Source organism: Ochotona princeps, chromosome 4 (assembly GCF_030435755.1).
Source record: "Ochotona princeps isolate mOchPri1 chromosome 4, mOchPri1.hap1, whole genome shotgun sequence".
NCBI lineage: Eukaryota > Metazoa > Chordata > Mammalia > Lagomorpha > Ochotonidae > Ochotona > Ochotona princeps.
In genome coordinates, this window is record NC_080835.1 from 105,126,672 (window position 1) to 105,150,401 (window position 23,730).

At 44.4% G+C, this 23,730-nt stretch overlaps 1 protein-coding gene across 1 annotated transcript in view; it reads right to left on the reverse strand.

Moving 5' to 3' along the window:
- Positions 1-746: 746 nt before the first annotated feature.
- Positions 747-23,730, reverse strand: part of LOC101532403 (beta-galactosidase-1-like protein 3) — a 49,273-nt gene continuing 26,289 nt past the window's right edge. The window contains exons 9-19 of the mRNA XM_058662336.1: positions 21,826-21,910; positions 20,193-20,315; positions 19,427-19,507; positions 18,650-18,756; positions 17,317-17,457; positions 16,934-17,005; positions 16,389-16,467; positions 16,007-16,094; positions 13,581-13,692; positions 1,153-1,269; positions 747-1,012 (exon numbers count right to left, since the gene is read on the reverse strand). Coding sequence (XP_058518319.1) covers positions 947-1,012; positions 1,153-1,269; positions 13,581-13,692; positions 16,007-16,094; positions 16,389-16,467; positions 16,934-17,005; positions 17,317-17,457; positions 18,650-18,756; positions 19,427-19,507; positions 20,193-20,315; positions 21,826-21,910 — 1,071 coding nt within the window. The 3' untranslated portion in view covers positions 747-946. The remainder of the gene's footprint in view (positions 1,013-1,152; positions 1,270-13,580; positions 13,693-16,006; positions 16,095-16,388; positions 16,468-16,933; positions 17,006-17,316; positions 17,458-18,649; positions 18,757-19,426; positions 19,508-20,192; positions 20,316-21,825; positions 21,911-23,730) is intronic.

The following is a 23,730-nucleotide window of genomic DNA, read 5'->3' on the forward strand; positions in this document are numbered from 1 at the left end:
AGCTACACACCCAGAGAATCTATATTTTTAGAAGAACTGAGTGGTCACATGGCCCAGTTCTTCAGTGACACGGCCATGCAGCTGAGGAAGTATAGAGAAAGTCATCTGACTCTGTTGTCATTTCTAACATGCGATTCCTTCGTTACTGTAGGTACCAGTAGTTTCTAAATAATCTTAAGTCCCACCACAGAACAATATTTAATAAAATGGCATTCATTTGTTATTATACAATTGTTTGAATTTAGAGGAAGTACTGTGTCTTGTTTAGAAGAACTTTTTAGCTTCTTAAGACCATTTGACAATGGTTTGATTACTGACACTAATCACAAATATGTGAAAAATCTCAGTAAGTCTTGACTATATCCTGTCAACTAATGAGGTAAAAGACATGGCGGGCTCCATGGTGGCTTCTGACGTATCTTAGACAAGGTAGCAAATTTCACTGTCTTCTCTGATAACTTTCCACTATGTAAGTTTGCAGAGAAATCCCTGGGGACACTGTCCATTGTTCATTGTTCTCTCCATCCCTCCTCCTACATCATGCGCATGCCTGCACACACACACACACACTTGCCAGTCATGAGGTTCTACACTGTCTCTGGCATGAGGACAACAGCATCACCACTCTCCTCCACTCTGGAGACCTTCACCCATTTGTCCACTTGAATATCATGAAGCAGAAGAAAAATTTTAGCTGATTTTTATTCATAGCTGACTTGACAGCACACTTGAGTAGAGAATAAGCACATAATGAGCAATAAATCTTCACTAGAAAATACTGTCATTAATGATTTTGAAACCTTTTAAAGTCTGAAAATAGGTAGCATGCAGGTGCACTATAAAGCACATTTAAATCTCATTGATTCTAGATCATTTTCGCATTTTTCTTGCTATAAAAAATTCCAACAAGATGTCTTCTTCCTCAGAAACGATTTTAGAAACACTCTTACAGATCGTGTTTATTTGTAAATTTGATTGATGTGCCAGCCATTAGTTTCTCCAGCAGTATAATCTAGGAACAAAAAAAAATGTCAACAATAAGAAAGGCTAAAACTATTTATGACATGATGAGCAAGACATAGAGATTCCCATTTTGGCAAAAGGTCAATGTGAGGTTGTGTGGACCACTAGGTAAGGGTTCAGTAGCCTCACCTCGTTATCTCCTGGATGAAGCCAGACACCAGGGAGATAAAGTGTCTTCTGGGGTCCGATGTTCCAATATCGTCCAAGGTTACGGCCATTGATGAACACAAAGCCATTATTCCAGTCCTAAAAACAACAGAGAAGAGTCATAGGACTGGGTTCATTCAGGCAAGGGAAAATGTAAGGCATCTGGGGAGAGGAAAGCAGGACTGAGGTGCTTTGCAACAATGAAAACTGTTGCTGAGTTTAGAATGTGATGTAACCTAGAAATCAAGCCCTGCTGCTCATGAGTAAAAGAGAGAAATACATGTGGAATGAGCAAGGTACAGATAATGGTACCATTCTTTCTTCCTTTCAGTAATAAACAGCAGAGGTGGACAATGCTACTGATAAAAATCTATATAATCTTTACTGATCGACAAATAATATAATCAGAATTTGCAGGAATACAGTAAGAACAGAGGGAAGAAACTAAGGAAACACCCAGGTGGTTAGGACCAGCTTTTCTTTCAGAAAGAGCTTTCTGAAAAATAGAGAAGAGCTGCTCAGAGCTCCGTAAGATTAAAGGAATAGGGGCTGCGGGAGAGGACGTCTAGCTCGGATCCCGAACCCAGTCCGCCATGTGCCCATGGCTCATGGCGGGCTGGGCCCGGACATGCCTGGGTGCGGCCTGCTTCCTTCTGGGGTGAGTACGCCGAGGGGGGAGGCCTCCGTGACTGGGCATGTCCGGGACCCACCCAACACCCTCATTGGGTGGTGGGTGAACGGGATTGGGGAGGGGCGCAACCTCGGGCCTGCAGGATTTAACTTCCGGCTGCCAGAGGCGAGCCGAGGGCTGCGGGAGAGGACGTCTAGCTCGGATCCCGAACCCAGTCCGCCATGTGCCCATGGCTCATGGCGGGCTGGGCCCGGACATGCCTGGGTGCGGCCTGCTTCCTTCTGGGGTGAGTACGCCGAGGGGGGAGGCCTCCGTGACTGGGCATGTCCGGGACCCACCCAACACCCTCATTGGGTGGTGGGTGAACGGGATTGGGGAGGGGCGCAACCTCGGGCCTGCAGGATTTAACTTCCGGCTGCCAGAGGCGAGCCGAGGGCTGCGGGAGAGGACGTCTAGCTCGGATCCCGAACCCAGTCCGCCATGTGCCCATGGCTCATGGCGGGCTGGGCCCGGACATGCCTGGGTGCGGCCTGCTTCCTTCTGGGGTGAGTACGCCGAGGGGGGAGGCCTCCGTGACTGGGCATGTCCGGGACCCACCCAACACCCTCATTGGGTGGTGGGTGAACGGGATTGGGGAGGGGCGCAACCTCGGGCCTGCAGGATTTAACTTCCGGCTGCCAGAGGCGAGCCGAGGGCTGCGGGAGAGGACGTCTAGCTCGGATCCCGAACCCAGTCCGCCATGTGCCCATGGCTCATGGCGGGCTGGGCCCGGACATGCCTGGGTGCGGCCTGCTTCCTTCTGGGGTGAGTACGCCGAGGGGGGAGGCCTCCGTGACTGGGCATGTCCGGGACCCACCCAACACCCTCATTGGGTGGTGGGTGAACGGGATTGGGGAGGGGCGCAACCTCGGGCCTGCAGGATTTAACTTCCGGCTGCCAGAGGCGAGCCGAGGGCTGCGGGAGAGGACGTCTAGCTCGGATCCCGAACCCAGTCCGCCATGTGCCCATGGCTCATGGCGGGCTGGGCCCGGACATGCCTGGGTGCGGCCTGCTTCCTTCTGGGGTGAGTACGCCGAGGGGGGAGGCCTCCGTGACTGGGCATGTCCGGGACCCACCCAACACCCTCATTGGGTGGTGGGTGAACGGGATTGGGGAGGGGCGCAACCTCGGGCCTGCAGGATTTAACTTCCGGCTGCCAGAGGCGAGCCGAGGGCTGCGGGAGAGGACGTCTAGCTCGGATCCCGAACCCAGTCCGCCATGTGCCCATGGCTCATGGCGGGCTGGGCCCGGACATGCCTGGGTGCGGCCTGCTTCCTTCTGGGGTGAGTACGCCGAGGGGGGAGGCCTCCGTGACTGGGCATGTCCGGGACCCACCCAACACCCTCATTGGGTGGTGGGTGAACGGGATTGGGGAGGGGCGCAACCTCGGGCCTGCAGGATTTAACTTCCGGCTGCCAGAGGCGAGCCGAGGGCTGCGGGAGAGGACGTCTAGCTCGGATCCCGAACCCAGTCCGCCATGTGCCCATGGCTCATGGCGGGCTGGGCCCGGACATGCCTGGGTGCGGCCTGCTTCCTTCTGGGGTGAGTACGCCGAGGGGGGAGGCCTCCGTGACTGGGCATGTCCGGGACCCACCCAACACCCTCATTGGGTGGTGGGTGAACGGGATTGGGGAGGGGCGCAACCTCGGGCCTGCAGGATTTAACTTCCGGCTGCCAGAGGCGAGCCGAGGGCTGCGGGAGAGGACGTCTAGCTCGGATCCCGAACCCAGTCCGCCATGTGCCCATGGCTCATGGCGGGCTGGGCCCGGACATGCCTGGGTGCGGCCTGCTTCCTTCTGGGGTGAGTACGCCGAGGGGGGAGGCCTCCGTGACTGGGCATGTCCGGGACCCACCCAACACCCTCATTGGGTGGTGGGTGAACGGGATTGGGGAGGGGCGCAACCTCGGGCCTGCAGGATTTAACTTCCGGCTGCCAGAGGCGAGCCGAGGGCTGCGGGAGAGGACGTCTAGCTCGGATCCCGAACCCAGTCCGCCATGTGCCCATGGCTCATGGCGGGCTGGGCCCGGACATGCCTGGGTGCGGCCTGCTTCCTTCTGGGGTGAGTACGCCGAGGGGGGAGGCCTCCGTGACTGGGCATGTCCGGGACCCACCCAACACCCTCATTGGGTGGTGGGTGAACGGGATTGGGGAGGGGCGCAACCTCGGGCCTGCAGGATTTAACTTCCGGCTGCCAGAGGCAAGCCGAGGGCTGCGGGAGAGGACGTCTAGCTCGGATCCCGAACCCAGTCCGCCATGTGCCCATGGCTCATGGCGGGCTGGGCCAGGGCGGCCAGTGCGCCATTTGGCGCCAGGCTGTGCCTACTGGCCGCCCGGCCGGGGAGCTCTGGGGTATTGGACATCTGAATCGCTGCTGAGATAGCTCTAGAGTGACCCCACTGTTTCTGGGATCTGAGTCAATCCTAAAAATTCCCAATGCCAGTAACTCTTCCTTTGAAGAACTTCCAATCCCTTAATAATGCTGAGCTTTGAACACCTATCAAGTAAAAGATAAGCTCCGGCTTGTGTAGCAGGCTGGCACCTAATGGTCCTCGGAGCAACCACGTGCAGGTGCGTGATTTACAGCTAGGACTGGTCCCAATCTGGGAAGCCACAGCTGGGATGAGGTTCCCACCAAGGGGTGTATGTGCTGGAATGGGGGCTGCGTTCTATCTAGGAAACAGTTGTAGTCACCCGAGGCACTAGTGTGGGCTGGGATTGGATGCACCAGGCCGGTTCAGATCCCAGCACCACCTGGTGTTATGGAGAAACAGGGTAGATGTGGGACTGACTAAGCTGGGTCTCAATCCCCTTCTGAGCCATGTGTGAGCTGTATGTGGGTATGGACGAGCCATGGCTGGGCTGAAACATCCAACAACAAGAGTCAGAATGGGGTGAAAGCCAGCCAGGAAAAGCCACTGTTCCTGCTAGGACAGGAGGTGAACTGAGTAGGGTTGGCTCAAGAACCCCCTGGCAAGCGCAAAATCTGGCATTGGGAGGGGTTCTGATGGAGGAGCCTGGGCAACTCCTCTGGCAGGACACAGTCCCTGCAGGTAAGCGCGAGAAGCATGATTGGAAACAGCCCAGAATAGGCCATGGAAAGTTTCCCACTGGCATGCATTCGGCATGGGTCAGGAGCAGGCCAGGCTGAATCAGTTCATGTCATCCTCTGGCAAATCCGATCACCAGAACAGAGTGTGGAATGGGCCGGGTTTGGTTGCGACAAAACCAGTACACATTCTGGAACGCCAGGGCGTGGTTGCCTGTACTGGATATGAATGCAACACCCATCCAGCACACGTGAGATCCAGGAAGGGAGGGGCAGAGCTGGCGGGGGGGTTAAGGGGCTGGTCCCCTCGCTGGACAACCACTCCCACTGGAGAGTGTTGGCTGGGATAGAGACAGACACGACTAAGCAAGGCTACAACACCTGTGCGCTGCATGTGGACTAGATCAGGGCCACAGCACCAGCTGGCAGAAGCTGGCACTGGGGACTAATTCTGTCGAGTCAAATCACAGGACCACCTAAAGAGTGCATAAACCGGGACAGAGAGACCTGGGAGGGAAAAAGTGGGTTCCCCCTTCTTGGGTCACTATTCCCGTGGGAGGGCATGAAAACTAGGACGGGGGCTGGGATGGCTAGACAGAGGCACTCAACAACATCTGTGAGGGCTGGATGGTTGAGTCGATTAGATAGAACTAAGCTTTAATACCCATTGACAAGTACCAGAGCCAAATGGGATGGGGGACAGACTGGTCTTCTGCTACACAAATTGGCAAACCAGGGTAGGGGGCAGGCTTGGTGGGGGTTATTGTGGGTCGCCCCGACTAGGCTGCAGCTCCCACTGGTTGATGTAAGGGCCGAACCAGACTGGACTGCAACACCCATTGGTTCCAGTGCAACTCGGGACTGAAAACAGAACCAACACAGCAATTGCAACCACCAGCTGATCAGGGTGATGGACTGTGCCGGGCCCTGTGCTTGCTAGAACATACAAGAATCTGGTCTGAGAATACCTCAAAGTATCTTTGGAGATCTCCCCACTTGAACTGCTGGACTCAGAATTCTAACCAAGAAAAGACAGAAGACAGAATAGGACAATCACTCATCTCAGCTACATGTTGGCAGCGAAATATGGGACAAATGGAGACTTCATGATGGACCATATCAATCAGTGGACCACCTCATCGAGCGAAACTGGCAGTGACTCATAACTGGAGAACTATTAACTCCACTTGAGCACATATCTCAGAGCATGCCCCACATATGGGACTTGGGGTGGGCGGGAAACCGGGTGGGGCTTCTCCCTCAATATCCCCTTTTACCTCAGATACATGATGGAAACAATATGGACATAATAGCATTGCCCACCTCCCTATCCCCCTGAACCTTTTTTTTTTTTTTTCCTTCTCTTTCTTGATTTTCCTTCAACTATAGTTAACTATGTAAAGATTGTCAACAACAATACAATAAAATGGATTATACATTAAAAAAAAAAAAAAAAAAAAGATTAAAGGAATAAACATTGAATAACAGAGAACCTTTTAAATATGTCCTTGGTTATTGGTGGTAGGGAAGGCTTGCAATGCTGCTCCTCCAGGAAAGAGAGTTCTATGCCCTGAGTGGGATCCTGGGACAGATTACCCCATCACCTCCATCCAGGCAAAAATCTTATCTCAAATTGGAGGAGGGTGGAGGCAAGCTAGATACAGCTGCAGCTAGGCTTCAAGCTGACAGCCCCTGGTACCAAATGTCCTCATTTATTAAATAATGACATGTGCTTTGCTTAACTGGTGCAAACCAAATTTTTTTTTTACAGATTTACTTATTTTTATTGGCAAGGCAGATTAACAGAGAGCAAGAACTTCTGCCTGCTGGTCCACTCTCTGAGTGGCCGCAATGTCTGCAATTGAGAGAATCTGAAGCCAGGAGCCTGGAGCCTCTTTCAGGTCTCCCATGCAGGTGCAGGATCTCAAGGCTTTGGTACATCCTCTGCTGTTTTCCCAGGTCATAAGCAGGGGGCTGGATGGAAAGCGGAGCAGGCAGGACATGAACTGGTGCCCATATGGGATCTTGGCACATGTAAGGATTTAGCCACTGAGCCATTGTAGCAGGTTCAAACTACAAATCTTTTATTCACATTTTTTCTGGTTGCTTTGTATATCCTTTCTTTCTTTCTTAAATTTCAGGTCCAGTTTGATGATATTCTGAGTTGATAACACTTGATTCTTTTGTATATTCCTTGTTATCTCATTTTGGGGGATTTAATTATTTCTATTGGAAAGCTATACAGAGAGGAGAGATAGAAAGGTAGATCTTCCATCTGTTGATTCACACACACTCACACACACACACCCCACCGCCAAGTAGCTGCAATGGCCGAGATGAGCCAATCCAATGCCAGGAGCCAGGAGCTTCTTGTGAATCTCCCACATGGGTGCAGGTCCCAAAGCCTTGGGCCGTCCTCGACTGCTTTCCCAAGGCACAAGCAGGGAGCTGGATGGGAAGTGGGGCCTCCAGGATTAGAACCGGCTCCCATATGGGATCCTGGGCTTGCAAGCCGAAGACTTTAGCCTCTAGGCTACCATGCCAGGCCCTCCTTTTTATCTCAATTTTGTATTCTGATTTCAAAATAGCTTGTTATACTCAAAAGAAGCTTTTGTAAACTTCTTGGTAGCCAGAAAAAAAAATAGTAAAAATAAAAGCAAACAAAATATGTCACTAATAAATCACTTGACTACATTTAAAGACAGTAATACATGAAGAAATAATGAAAACAATAAATGAAGGAAGGGAGGAAGGAAGAAAGGAAAAAGACAAAGAAAAGAGAAAACAGTATCAAAATGGCAATAATAGAGCTGTAACTTAAATGTCAGTTGACCAAATGTTCCTACTAAACTCCGTAAAATGACTTGATGGATATGGAAATAAGATTTGTCTTGAGTTGATTTTCTAGGTGGTGAGTTGCATGTAAATAATTTGATTCTCTCCATACATGCATCCAGCTTTGTAAACGTCATTTGCTGAAGAGATTACCCTTACCCCAACGTCTGCTCTGAGCACGTTTGTCAAAAATCAGCAGGCTAGAAAAATGTAGGTGAAATATCTAGTCTTTATTTTGTTCCGTTGACCTGTTTTCAGGGTTTGCACCTTCACCATGCTATTTTTTTAAAAGATTTATTTATTTTATTACAAAGTCAGATATACAGAGAGGAGAGACAGAGAGGAAGATCTTCCGTCTAATGATTCACTCCCCAAGTGAGCCGCAACGGGCCAGTATGCGCCGATCTGAAGCCAGGAACCTGGAACCTCTTCCGGGTCTCCCACACGGGTGCAGGGTCCCAATGCATTGGGCCGTCCTCAACTGCTTTCCCAGGCCACAAGCAGGGAGCTGGATGGGAAGTGGAGCTGCCGGGATTAGAACCGGCGCCCATATGGGCTCCCAGGGCTTTCAAGGCGAGGACTTTAGCCGCTAGGCCACGCCGCCGGGCCCATGGTATTTTAATCATTAGAGTTTTGAAGGCAGAGACTGATTCCTCCACCTTGATTTTTCTTGCTCAATTTCACGCTGGGTTTTGGGGGACTCCTTATAAGTTTTAGAGTTTTTTTTTCCCTAAATTTGTAAAGATGTTATGTATTCATAAGAATCTGTTGATTTCTCAAAGTAATAAATACATTTTAATTATATTAACTCTCAATCTGTGAGCAAAGAACATTTTTTAATTTTTTTGTTTCCTTGATTTCTTAACTCTTAATTTTCATAGTAAAGATCTTTCTTTCATTTGTTTAGGTAAATTTATCATTAAATATTTTAATTTTTCTGGCTATTCTGAATGAAATTTCTTCCTTCGTTTTTCTTACAGTGAGTTCACTATTTTATATATATATATATTTTTTTATTATATTATTTATGTATCTGAGGTGAAGGGGGATATTGAGGGAGAATCCCCACCCAGTCTCCCACCCGCCCAAGGTCCCAGATGTGGGGCATGCTGAGATACTTGCTCAAGTGGTCTTAATAGTCTTCCAGTTATGGATCGCTGCCAGTCACATCCCTCCCAGCTCGATTAGGTCATTGAAGAAGCCACTGATTGTCACAGTCCATCATGGAGTCTGAGTTCACTATTAATGTATAAAACCTACAGACTGTTGTATGCTTATTTTGTAGTCTGCAACTTACTATAACAACTTTCTGGTGGGGTGTTTAGGTTTTTGTATGCATAACATTATGTCATGTGCAAACAGAGACCATTTGATCTTTCATTTCCAATTTCAAAGCCCTTTCTTTCTTACCCCTAAATGCTTTTGCTAAAACTCCCTGTTCTACATCCAATAACAGTGACAAAAGAGGAATCAAAATAGTAACAACATTTTCTGATCTGAAGAGAGGTGCTCTGACTTTTTAGCCATTTACTACAATATTGGCTATTGGTTTGTCACAAAGTGTCTTCATGATTTTGATATTCCTGCCTCCTATATCTAACTTGTGGATGCTTCTATCACAAAGCAGTCCTGAATCTTACGGCATGCTTTCTCTGCATGCGTGGAGAGGGACCTAAGACTTGTGTCCTGTTATTCTTGATGTGATTGACAATGTCTCTTGATTGTGAATGCATTGCTTGGATAAATCCTGCCTGGTCACCATGTATGATCTATTTATGTGACTTTCGGATTCGGTTCGCCTGCATTACTTGTAACAAAACGGTGCCAACAGGAAACCATTATGCTCAGTGAAGTATGTCAATCCCCAAAATAAAAATATCATATGTTCTCTCTGGTATAAGGCAACATCCATGCAAAATTCAAACCAAGTAGATATGTAAGTGAACATGTATATACATATGTTCTTATAGATGAACTATATAACACAGACTAACATAACAGGAAGTTAAGATATATTGTGGAATGCATCTCTACTCCTGAATAAAGCAGGACTCACAATGAAGCTGTTTAAGGTACTTAGACAATATGATATTGGAGCTTCTACCGTTGCCTACAGCTACAATGCCAGGATAAACTTGCATAGCAGAATGTTGGGCTTGTGAGTCTTGCTGAAGGAGTGTACATTGTAATAATATGGGGAAAGAGAGAAGGGAGGAGCATGGCCCGGCGTGATAGCGTAGCGGTTATAAGGTCCTCGCCTTGAATGCACTGGGATCCCATATGGGCGCCAGTTCTAATCCCAGCAGCCCTGCTTCCCATCCAGTTCCTGCTTGTGGCCTGGGAAAGTAGTCGAGGATGGCCCAATGCTTTGGGACCCTGCACCCGTGTGGGAGACCCTGAAAAGGCTTCTGGCTTCGGATCGGCTCAGTTCCAACCATTGTGGTCACTTGGGAATGAATCAACGGACAGAAGATCTACCTCTCCTCCTCTGCTCCTCTCTGTATATCTGCTTTTCCATAAAAATAAATAAAATTAAAAAACAAAACAGTGAGGGGGGAGAATGGGGATAGAGGAAAGGAGGGTGAGGGGGGAATCCCTATACCTACAAAATCACATCATCAAAAAAAAAATAACAAAAAGAAATGTCCAAAAATGAGATGCACTACACACAAAAACAGAGAATAACCACCATAAAGAACGAAGACTGAAAGTTTCCTAGTAAAACTAACTTTGAGGGCCCAGCATGATAGCGTAATGGTTAAAGTCCTCGCCTTGCATGTGCCGGGATTCCATATGGTGCCTGTTCTAATCCCGGTGGCCCTGCCTCCCATCCAGCTCCCTGCTTGTGGCCTGGGAAAGCAGTTGAGAACGGCCCAGGGCCTTGGGACCCTGCACCCACGTGGGAGACCCGGAAGAGCTCCTGGCTCCTGGCTTCGGATCGGCACAGCACCGGCCATTGCAGTCACTTGGAGAGTGAACCATCAGACGGAAGATCTTCTCTCCGTTTCTCTTCCTCTCTGTATATCCGCCTTTCCAATAAAAATAAATAAATCTTTAAAAAAAAACCTACCTTTGAAATCCAAAGTAAGCAATGAGAATACTTATGGAAAATGTGAGGAACAATTCATTACATGTCAGCAGCAGCACTGAATGCAAATGTCTTAAATGATCCAATCTAAAGACATAGACGGTCTAAAGACATTGACTGGCAATACCTGCTTACTAAACAAGGAACACACTTCACTGACAAAGATACATGAATGAACATGACAGAACACTTGAAAACTTAGTGAATACAGAAAAATCAGTGTGAGGAGGGAAGTTCATGGCAATTAGTGCTCCTAAAAAGAAATCAGATCAGGGTCGCTCCAGAGGCCTCCCCCCCTGAAAAGTTAGATTAGATGGACAGAGACCAATAAACAAAGCTTAGAACCAGACAGGAAACAGTCAGCTTGGACTCACATACATCTCACTAGGTAGGACACGAACATAAGTCATTCCTCACTAATGTATTGAAGATTTCTCTGCACACCCCTCCTAAAACTGTCTGTGCCTCAATTGTTAACATATGCCTTGTTAGAGTTATAAGCCAGTTTGGACTATCCTAAAAGTTGCCAAGTTCAGCAAAAATTATGCTTCAATACTATAAACTGCTAAATATAAAAATGAAAATAGACACGAGACAGCTGAATATAACCATTCTAAGGTGTATAGCAGCCAGTTGTATATAAACTAAAATTGAAATGCCAATGAAGTAGTCACAGGATGTGGTTAAGGACTTGCCTTGTCTAACATATTGGTCACTCAATACCATGTCGATTAACTCCATAATGTTGTAAATTGTTGTTGATATTATGTTGTAGCTTTTAATTGATCAGTATGATATTCTGCCAGCTCTGCCTTCAGACCAGAGATGGTCTCCCCAAGAAACCGTTGAACTTATCTGGACAATAAGATGCTGGACTCTATGCTTGCAATGAAGGAATCATGATTGGATTTGAACTGTGGTAATGCAACAAGGTGGAGGAATCCACCATGGGGGGAGGGCATGGGGAGGGCATGGGGAGGGGTTGGGGGAATCCCAGAGCCTATGAAACTGTGTCACATAATACAATGTAATCAATAAAAAATAATATAACAAAAAAATTTTTTAGAAAAAACCCTGACACAGGTGGAAGTTACTCACAGACCAATGGACCAAAGATCTCAAAAATTAACCCGCATAGCTACAATCAACTAAGTTCAACAATCTCAGTATATGTGCAGAATTTTATTTATTGAATCTGAACATTGATTAAAACTAATAACATTAAATAAAATTGAAATTAAAATAATTTAAATTGCACTAACATGTATAGATTATTATATCTAAAGAGACTCCTGAACTCCAACACACTTTCAGGAACGGCCAAACATCCTACCATTCCTCAGTGGGATAGAGAAATGCTGTAAACAATCATCAAACCGCAGAATTTCAGTCTTGACAGGCTTTTGATATCTTTACTTAAAGTAGCGTTAAACCTGCGGTTGTGAAACAAAATGAAAGTATAACAAGGGAAAAATTAAAGAAGTAAGAAGGAGGGCAGGTGGGAAACACAAGGGGGGGCGAGTGGGAAGTTCTACTGCACTTCTAAATCTATACTGTGAAATATCTGGATTTTTTTCAATGTATATCTTAAAACCTTAAAAAATATGTAAGAAAATTCACAATTGCATCTTTCAAAAGAAACTTGAAAACAGAAATAATAAAGTAAATAGATAAAACTTTAACTGGAAAACAGAAAATAAATAAGCCTTGACTAAAACAGAAAATAATAAATAAAATAAAATAAATAAAACTTTAACCTTGAAAAAAATGAATTGACCTTTACAAACTTTCTCACAAAATACCCTGTTTAAATAACTTGGATATACTGTTCCCTAAAATTTAGCAAATCACTACAGAAGCAAAATCAATACATTAAACAGCATATTATAAAAGAATTCATGGTTATGATTTAATTTTGAAAAGTACTGAGCTGGAGTTTAGGACTTAAGTTGGTAGTTAGCTGTGGAGAAAAGAAGTCAACATTCGTAAGGAATCCTAATGACTGGTTTCTTTTTTTACTCAATGAGAAGTAAGTGGGATAATTTGTGGATCAGTTCATTCACATTTTCTAGATTTATATTTCTGTATTTGTTTATATCTAGAAGATATGCGCTCCTCTCCAAACAACAGCAAGTTGAAGAGTGTAATTTATGGTATCATTCTAGAGAGAAAAGTGTGCGTGTGCTGTGTTTAGGGAAAATTGCACATAAAAAACTGTAGGCAGTGTTAAGATCTCAGAGCTAGAGATTAGGTAAGACATCAAGAAGAACATTAAAGAAGAACATTTTTAAGCTCATTCCCCTTTTTGTTTTAGTTTCTCATATTTTTGAATTTTATCAATATAAAGAGTTTATGCGGGCCCGGCGGCGTGGCCTAGCGGCTAAAGTCCTCACCTTGAACGCCCCAGGATCCCATATGGGCACCGGTTCTAACCCCGGCAGCTCCACTTCCCATCCAGCTCCCTGCTTGTGGCCTGGGAAAGCAGTCGAGGACGGCCCAAAGCCTTGGGACCCTGCACCCGCGTGGGAGACCTGGAGGAGCTTCCTGGTTCCCGGCATCGGATTGGCGCGTACTGGCCCGTTGCAGCTCACTTGGGGAGTGAAACATCAGATGGAAGTAGAAAGGGAAATATTCCCACCTGAAACCCTATGGTTTTGCTTTGAGATGATTTAAAGCGTGCGCACATACGCACGCGCACACACACACACACACGCACGCACACACACACAATATGTTCCAGTATTTGAAGAGAAGAGGTGGAGCTGCTTACCGGGAGGCTCAGGAATGTGTCCTTGGGAGAAGAACCAGCCTTCAAGACCCCCTTGTAGAAAGTAGGCCCCAGAGGATTACTTGCAGCAGGACTCCAAGTTGCAGAGCGGAGCCTGGAAACATCCAAGACAGGAGGGGAAGGAAAAAGCATTCTGGCTCTCATCTCAGTATTGACCTCAGACTGCCATACAGTGCTAGGATTCTTTCTCAATGAGGTGGGGGGTATTCCAAGTGCAACAAGGGTGCTTGTTGTATAATTTCACATTCTGAAACATGATCACTGGAGTCTATGTCTTCCCTTTGGATATTGGGCTCCTCACTTGCAAAGGGAGTGCTGTGCAGCCACAGTGTGAGTTTGCCCCCACCAGGCATGAGCCCTAATACCTCCCATGATGAGTGCCTCACCAGACCTGACCATATGTTCCTGGGTATCCAGATCTGAGACTCAAATAGTTCTCTTTCTTTAAAATCAGCTTTGGGTATTTTGTCCCAGCAGAGTAAAACAGATTACGCTAGGAAATCAGTACCCCGCCCTAGGGTTGTTACTATAAAGAGAACAGAAAATGCGGAAGTGGCATTGAAATTACGTATGTGTGGTCTTGGAACATTTCGTTGGAATAGGCTAGAAAGGGTTGGTATTATTAAAGGAGTCAGAGAGAGCTGGCACGGACCCAGAAGACAAAAAGATCAGGGAAGAATTATCACACCTGCAAGGTTGGTTAACTGATTTTCACCATGGTACAAGCAGTGATAAGAACAGAAAAAATAGTAAAGATCATGCTGACAAAGCCCCTGCTAGAAATTAGCAATATCAGTATAAACCAGAATACAAGAGCGTCCTTGTCTCAAAGCAGCAAGAATTTGGCTGAACTGTGCCCACGGATTTCCTGGAAGTCTGAATTTAATGAAACACTGGTTGAGAACATTTGTGTACAACAAAGTGTAAAAGCCACTGCTTGATTTCCATTAACCAATGAAGTCCACGTATTGGAGGAAAAATTCAAACTGAAGACAAAATTCATAATCAAATACAAAACAAAGATTAGAACATTTTCAGGCTGGCTAAAAAATGGAGGAAAAATGTATAAGTAGCACCCAGAGGCTTTTTGCTGAGGAAATGGGATACAAAGAAGTCTGATACTTCACTTCAAAACAATGGGACAAAAGCCCAAGTGGCATGTCAGAAATATCCCAACGTGTCTCCCATCTCAGGCTCAGAAGCCTGCAAGGGACGCATAGTTCCAGGAAGCAGGCCTAGGCCACTACTCACGCTCAGCCTAGGGCCATCTTAAGAATTGGCTCCCAGCTGTCCATCAAAGCACTCTATGGCCAGACACGGCTCCTGGTGCCACTCTGAAGGCAGGAAGCATAAAATTGTGACAGCATTCATATGATGTTAACTCTGAAGTTGCACAAGGCAAGGGTATTAGAGAACATACTTCCACTAAGCTTCCCAAGAAAAGCCTGAGAAGTGTCAAGTACCAAAAGCAAAGGGGGAGCCACTGCATGAAAATCACCATCAGAATGTTCAATGGAGTCAGGTAGAGGAACAGCCAGCACTGAGACCCTAGAACATTAAAGCCAACAGCAGCATGCAACACAGCTCTGGGAAAGCTACAAGCACTAGCACACAAAGCCAGCAGATTTCAGCCACTTGGGCTGACAGCAGCACGTCCTCAGCCGCAGGGCTGCCTGAGGTCTTGAGGACACACCTTCCAGCACGGTGTGCATAGAACACTTGACTTAATTTTCAGTGGATGCCTTGTTGCACGTCAGTCTTGCTAGGAGCCTGTGACTCCTTTCTACTTCTGATTTCTCTCCTTGAAAATAAGAGCCCTGATCCTCACACCATCTCATGATTACGCCCAAGAAGTAATATTTTATTCACAGATGGAAAGCGTTTGCCTTCAGATGAGTCGCAGATGGATCTTTCATTTGGCCCTTTTGACTGATACTGGAACAAGTTAAGATTTGTGGAACTGTTAAAAAGGGGTGAATGGCTTCACATTCTGACAAGGATTCTGAACTTTGAAGGCCAGAAAAAGAATGCCATTCTTCCCCAATTTTCCTTGTGTTGGAATCTTGTTCTCTAATGTGCAATTTTAAAGTGGTACAATCTTTAAAAGCTGGGTCCTGGTGAGGGGTTATTACACGATGGTATGATTATCTTCAAAATAAGTTGATGTTTGTTCTACAAGGTGGATTATTTCAGTGAGCTTGGGTATTCAGCTCTCTATTTGTCTCTTCTACACATGCTGTTGTGCACCATGAGTACCTCACTATAGTCAGTCCTAGGCTAGACCCACATCCTTGTACCTTCAGGATTATTTTCAAACAGCCTAGCTTCCAAAATTTCATTATACTAAAAGGACATGAACTAAGACAACTGACATTAAAAATACCCATTGGGAATAAGAAGGAGCATACCTATTGAAGAAGTCCATTTTCATCTCGAGAGAATAAATGGTGAAATCATTCAGGAAAACATCGTTGAGGCGAACATTTCCAACTATTCCTGAAGGCAGGAGAGGGAATGTGAGAGAAGCATGGATATTTTCTAGAGAGGAGCAAAGAAATGTAAGCACGAAGATGCCATGAGGCTCAGGAAGCAACCAAGAAGCAAGACTTCTGTCTGAAATTCTAGTATGAAACATTGCCTACGAATCCCAAAAAGAGATTGGGCCTTATGACAGGTATCGGTATCTGCTTTCTGTGGAGTTACTTTCTTCCTCTCAAATCTAATGCACCCCAATATTATGTTCAAGCAATCGAAGAGAAGCTAAAGCCTGCTTCTCAAGGCAGATCCCACCTTTATTTTCTTCCTGAATTTTCCATGAGAAATTGATTCGGCCTTCATTCTCCACCAGAATCCTCAAAATCTGACAGTCCTGCTTGGAGAAAAAAAAAGTTTGTGGAGACTACACCATCAAGCACAGTTCTATGAATCATACTTTTCCCCGAGTTAGAGATAAAAAGATAAGCAAATGAAAGTAAAGTTCACAGAACCCAAAAGTATACCCTTTCTCATAAGGCCACCATTGTGTTCTTCGCTGCTCAGTCTTTCCTTTCTGCTCTGCTGCTCACATTAGGAAAGACAGGCTAAGACTTGCCTTTGGTCAGAGATCCAAACAGGGATTGATGACTGACTCAGGGCATAACAGGGAAATGTGATTCGTGTTTAAATACCTACATAGGTCCTCATGGACCAGGGCCTGGTAGATGCCTTAGGCTTGTAGCCCTTCACTCTTCCAGCTAAGGTCCCACGGCAGGAGAGACACCAAGGATAGTCAAGACAAATGTGAAAATCTGTGTGAGTATATGAGGAGAGCATTTCCTGGCTCTGTAATTACATACCGTGGATTGAGGAATGTTCACTTCCTGGTTCTTCTTATCCAGAAATCCTATTAATGTATCATTCAGAAACACCTGAAAAACAAAAGCCAGTGTCATACTTAGAGGTTCACATGCAGAAAGGGAGGAGAATGGTTATTATTTAGGCAAAAGGAGGTTTCTATGAGGGAGCTCACAGATGCCTGAATGTTATCAAGTTGCAACAGAATTTGGTTTGTTTGGGAAAAAAAGGATTTCTCTTTGTATTCCCAATGTCCCCTGCATTTCAGATGCTGTCAATATCATCAGATGCTGGTAAAGTGGACCAGTAACTAAATACCTTCCCGCACTGACAGAGGTGTGCCAAACCTCATCCTGACCAACCAGAGCATCTCAGAAATACCCACCTGTGCTGTATCTTCAACATGAACATACAGATGGCCTGCAGTGCAGACGGGAGTCTCGTAGAGGATGAATCCATAGGACTGTCCACTTCCATTGTTTATAGGAAGATTCTCCATACTGACTGGGATCTTTGATTTGACCGGCTGTGCAGGAGACACAGCAAGAGCCAAAATGATGAGAAGCCTGAAGTCTTCCTCCAAAGACTTCTGTCATTTTGTTTTGTTTTGTTTTACCATATACTTGTCCCCAAGGGTGTTCTGAATAAAAAATAAAAGGACTGATGCTATGTGACAATGCACTTGTGTTTTATATTCTCTCTGATAAGTGAGTCAAGAGATGGTGGGTGCTCAGTGAACAGGGAACAATCACAAATAATTATCAGAATTGATCAAAATAGTAAATTAATTGCATTCTAAAGTAATGGCAATCAAAAAGCAAATACTCATTTAGCATCTTAACTGTAACAATGAGCACATTTTAAGCAAGATAGTGTCGGTGGAGCTGAACACCATCTAAACACAAGAGATTTTTTTTTTCAAAAAGCTCTCATTTTTTCAGGGGAAACATGTAGTCTAATTTGAAAAGCAGAGCAGAAACCCACAGTTCATTGACTTGGCCTGTGAGACTGTCAGTGAAGACAGAGGCTCAGTATCATGGATTCAGAAATGGGAAACACAGGACTTTTCTTACATGGGTTATGCAGTGCAAAAAACCAGAGTGCACTGCACAGGTTCACCTGAGCTAGCAAACAAGATTTTCCACTCCTCAGATATCCCTCTTCCCACACATTTGTGCCTCAAGCTCAAACCGCTTCACCGTCCACATGGAAGGAGCTGGTAGCTCTTGTGCACAGTTCCAATCTTGAACAAACTGCAGAGGATCAGTTTTCATGTTTTTAAAACAAAGTTTGCTGGGCCCAGCGGCGTGGCCTAGTGGCTAAAGTCCTCGCCTTGAAAGCCCCGGGATCCCATATGGGTGCCGGTTCTAATCCCGGCAGCTCCACTTCACATCCAGCTCCCTGCTTGTGGCCTGGGAAAGCAGTCGAGGACGGCCCAAAGCTTTGGGACCCTGCACCCGTGTGGGTGACCTGGAAGAGGTTCCTGGTTCCCGGCATCGGATTGGCGCGCACCGGCCCGTTGCGGCTCACTTGGGGAGTGAAACATCGGATGGAAGATCTTCCTCTCTGTCTCTCCTCCTCTCTGTATATCCGGCTTTCCAATAACAATAAAATCTTTAAAAAAAAAAAAAAAAAAACAAAGTTTCCTGATTGACTCCCCAATCAATGTAGTAAATCCTTCTTTCCCTCCTCTCCAATGGCCAAACATATTTACTCACAGCATTTAAGAATGGGAGAATTTCCCACAGGGGCAAGCAGTATAGTACTGTCACAGAAGGATACACAGCCTTGGGCTTATTCTCAGGTAGTGGGGGCAGTGGAGTTTCTGCAATGAAAATGGTCCACAGGATGAGAGGTGTCTGAAACAAACACATCTTCTCCAAGACTTCCCACCCCTCCGTGACCCGTTATATCCCAAAGACAACAAATGACATGAACAATATCCTGAAATGTGTATGTGGTTCTCCAACAATGACAGTCCACAGACAATAACTGACAGCTGCCCAGTTGTTTAGGACCTACACACGCCAGGCAGATTATGAAGTCATTTGTGACAAAACTAATGTTTTGAGTGAGTGATCTCTGGGAGGAAGAAGTCTGGCTCACTTTTTTTTTTCATCAAAGTCATATTTACCTTACCTAGTTTCTAGCTGCTACTACATGGTTAAATATGTTTAAATAATTAAAATTAAGCAGAGTGCGTTTGTACGTAAAGGGTTTACCCTGTCACACATGGCACTGAGAGCTTTACAAACGAGAGCTTGTGTAATCTTCACCCGCAAGACAAAGTTTTTACTTCCATGTCTCATTGAAACAAATAAGATGCAAGGACTAGGACTTGCTCCTGCAAAAACTGCAGTTTTGATGTGGGAAACCGTGGTCAGCTTAATTAGGTTGCCTTAGTTCTCTAGAGCATCATTACACTCTTCCCTTTCTCTGTTCCCCAAAATGCCACATGAAGAAGATCAGCCTCCACATGGAGGTTGCTGGCGTACCTGAGACAGATCCAAGGAGTTCTCGAAGGATGAAATATTTCTCTGTGTAGTCTCCAGCCTCTGTCAGCACAGCATCATAGTCTGTAAGACACCCAGGGTTCTGTCATATGCCATGTAACCTCTACACAACATGTCTCAAACCACAGGAAGGGACAAAAGGAGAGGCATGTACTCCTATCTGCAGAATGTTCCATAGCAGGCCGAAGCTAGGCACGTAACGACAGCCTACGAACACTCCCCACCTCCTGGGGACCTGACCATGTCTGACATTGGGACCACCCCTCCAATTTACCTTCTTATTCTATTGATCCCTGACTCTGAATTCCTGACTCTGATATCTATGCCTAATAACCATCCTCTTTTCTTTTTAAGCTATCCTATTTACATAAGAAAAACAAGTTCATGTATATCAAATTTACAGATTAGGGAGCACAGCGATACTCCCATCATACCATCCCTCCCACCCATTTTCCCATCCTCTCTCATCTTTCTTAATATTTTAGAGAGAGAAGGTAAGTTGTGAGTGTACAAGATGAGCAAGACAGAGCTATAAATCAGGGCAGCCTTTTGCACTATAATGGCAGACTGCTGGGACATAGTTAACCATCACAAAAAACAGGAAGACAGACTTGAAAATTCTCTATAGATCATAGGCTAACGCTACAAGACCCCAGAACACCAGCAGGACATTCTTTAAGAAATTCCACCCCATCAGTGTGGGGAGGCCAAGGCACTAGCCAACACTTGCCATAGCTAGTAACGACACCCCTGTGCCTATCGTCAACATATGCAGCACCATTCATGAAGCCAAAGTTGGTCCCACCATGGAACATGTATGCATTGAAGGACAACTCGAGCTTGAGGAATTCCGACACTGTTGTCTCAACCTCTGTGGAGGCAGAAGAAAGAATACAGAGCAAACTGGAAATTAGTGGAAGGTGTCTTTTTTTTTAATAAAGAATATTTTTATATTTTACTGTTGTTTAAGTTGTATGATACACATATTTTATATCATTAAAAACTATACACACACATATGATTGTGTATGCTAACACATAACTACTATGAGAGAAAAAGTATTTCCTGAAAATAAAATCATTTTTAAATAGCTATAACAAGCAAATATGGTGCAGATGGTTAACAATTCAGAAATAATCACTATTTTAGACTCGACTTCTCTGGTTATCCCAATCTAGATCATGAAGGAAGAGTCCTGTCTTTTTTTCCCATCTAATTTTATTTTTATTATTATTACTATCATTTTATGATACAGTTCCATACACCCTAGGATTTCCCTTACCCCCTTCCCAAGACTCCTTGGGGATCTATGTTCCACTATATTATTACTATAGTATAGTTCTTCATACACTGTCATATGCCCATCTTTGTAAGCATGGACAATAGCAGAGAGTCCAGCATCCTATTGTCTAGATATAGTAAACAGTTTCATTAGGAGTTCATTTTTTATCTGGAAGTAGATATACATACTGCATTTTATCCTCACATCTGGATATGATAGTCTCCATTACACAGTTACTATACATCCACTTAAATGAAAAGACACAAAACAAAATCAGGGAGAAAAAAAAGAAATTAACACCATGAAGTTAAATAACATGCTACTGAATGACTAATGTGTACTGAAGAAATGAAAATCAAGAACCTTCTTGAAGAAAATGATGCTGCTGTATGATCTATGAGTCAGTGAAGAATTTAATCAGACGAAAGTGTTTTGAAGATATGAAACTAACAAAAAAATCAAAATTCATGAGATATAGTTTCTGCGTATCTTTGTTGTTGAAATGTGTCTCCTGTAGGCAAAAAATGGATGTATTTTGTTTTTTAATCCAGTCTACTAATCTTTGATATTTGATTGGTGAGTTTAAGCCATTTACATTTAGGGTTAAAACAAACAGGTGGCAATTTTGTTCTGTCATTTTAGCAATGGGTTGTTTATTGATTTAGTCATCTGCTGTTACTTTACTGGATGTTCCTCGCATTTGTCTTTGGTTTTGGTGGGTGTTATTCCATCATCTTCTGTGGAGATGTGACTGTCTAAGACAAACTTCCATTTTGCTTTGTGCAGATTCCTTTTTCACCTTTTCCATAACTACACTGGATTAGTATTTCAAAAGGCTGCATAATGTGAAACCGTATTATTATTGGTTGTTTTGCATTTTAATGATCTGCTAGCACCACTAAATCATAAGCTGACTGCAGGATGGGTGTGATGTACTTTATATTCACAAGGCATATCTTTAGGGACTGAGTGCTTGCAATTAACAGGAGATTGATAACGATTTCTGATTGAATGAGTGAATTATTTAGTGGAGACTTGTGTGCATAATCTGCGACTCGGAGGCATCTTTACATGGAGTAGAGCATCAGCAAACTCTTACCTTTCTCCCTTGGAAGAGACTGCTCATCTCCCCATTTCTTGTACCAGCCGACCCAGTATTCCATAATGAGAATGGGTTTATGTTTCTAGAAACAAATAAAATCCAACACTAAGTCCTGAGGAAATAGACGAGAAACACCATGAGCCTCAGTGTAACAGACCAGACCTTCATGAGGTCATGTCTCATGAGCTTCTCCCCCTTTCCAGCTTTCCCTTTTGATCCATCCTGCCCCTGTCATTTCTTTATTAACAGCCATTGCTTTGGGTCCTCCTTTCCGCCACGTCTCCTAATTCCTTCCAGCGTCACGTGCCTCCATTCTGTATATGGAGAGCAATGATTCCAGCATTGAAAGAATCTGAATACACAGAAACCTGGTTAGAATCTTCTGTGGAGCCCAAGGATCAAAGGGCTCATGTGTCTCAGAGAACAAAGTTAGCACCCAGGCCCCAGTCTCAGCCTATTGCAGATATATGGCTTGTTCATTGCACTGTTAATTTTAGTTAGATCTTTATCTGACTGTATTCAACCTCCTCTGTGTTAAATTATTAAGGCCATATTCTATCCATTTACTCTTGCTTATGTTACACGCATTTTTTAAGAAAAACTGGTATATTAAAATTTGTGAAATGTATCATGGATTTATTAAATGTAAATTTTATGTATTTAAAAAATCTAAAGCCTTTGGGGTGAATCCTCATTGTTCAGCTTAAGCTGTATGCTAGGACTGATTGCACTAGAATAGTGGACTTTGTGTAACTATGCCGAACAGAGACACTCTCCTGTACATTTTACCAAGGAAGAAGTTGAGTTGAAGTAATCTGTCTGCACCTCAGTTAGGAATGATAGAAGTGGGATTTGAACTTAATAGCCTATTTTTAGAATGTGTACTCTTAATCCTGACGCCATGTTGCCTCTTACTTATATGCATCTTATGATCCAGGCAGTGTGTGTGTGAAAGCAGTACATTTCTCAACACTCCTGGGATAATTCTTAATTCAAATTTAGGCATTTCTTTAAAAATGCATCTTTGATTTCCTAAACTGTCAGTGGCCACAGGCTTTCATGATGATACCTGCATTCCATTTCTATGCAAATATTTTATGTTATTTTCTTTATATAAATAAACACATGTCCTGTATTTTACTACACAGTTCTGGGAGCAAAGTGGTACTTCCCTCTCATTCTTCCCTCCTGCCCATGTTCCCTGCCAACTCTCCACCTTCCTGGCTCTTCCTTTTTAAAAATTTTCACCATGGCATATTTTCATATCACTTCACAGTCACAGATTTATTACTCTAGTAGATAAAGATTTCAACACATAGCAGGTAGACAAAAACCTACAATTCCTCAAAAGTATAAACAAAGTCTGAAAATAAGAATAAAATCTCTCAGATAGATGACATTTTGGAGCTCTGTGTATTAATTACAACAAGTCAGGACAAGTATTTGTTTATCTTTTAGGAACTGGATTATTTCATTAAGCATACTGGTTTCTAGAAGTGCATCTATTTCATTGAAAAAGACAAGATTTAATTCATTTTGCAGCTAAGAGGTATTCTGCATTACATACATAACACATTTTCTTAGCCAGTCATCCACATCTTAGCTACCAAAACACTCTAAACACTGCTTAAGCCACATGCTCTTTTTAAGGCTAAGTGTTCCTCCCACCCCTAAAGCAGGAATAACTTATTGTGTGGAGAGCATTAACAAGGAATATTTTAGTTGAATTTCTCTGGAAGCATCCACAGGCATTCAGAGGATTTATCCTCAATCATATCTGGCTACGATCCAAATGATCACATTCCAAGCTTGGACAGTTGGAAGTGCAGGACTTGTTTTAGCTAATTCTTGGGGTTGGGTACAATCTTTTTTTGGATTCTGTGTTGACTTCTGTCATGGCTT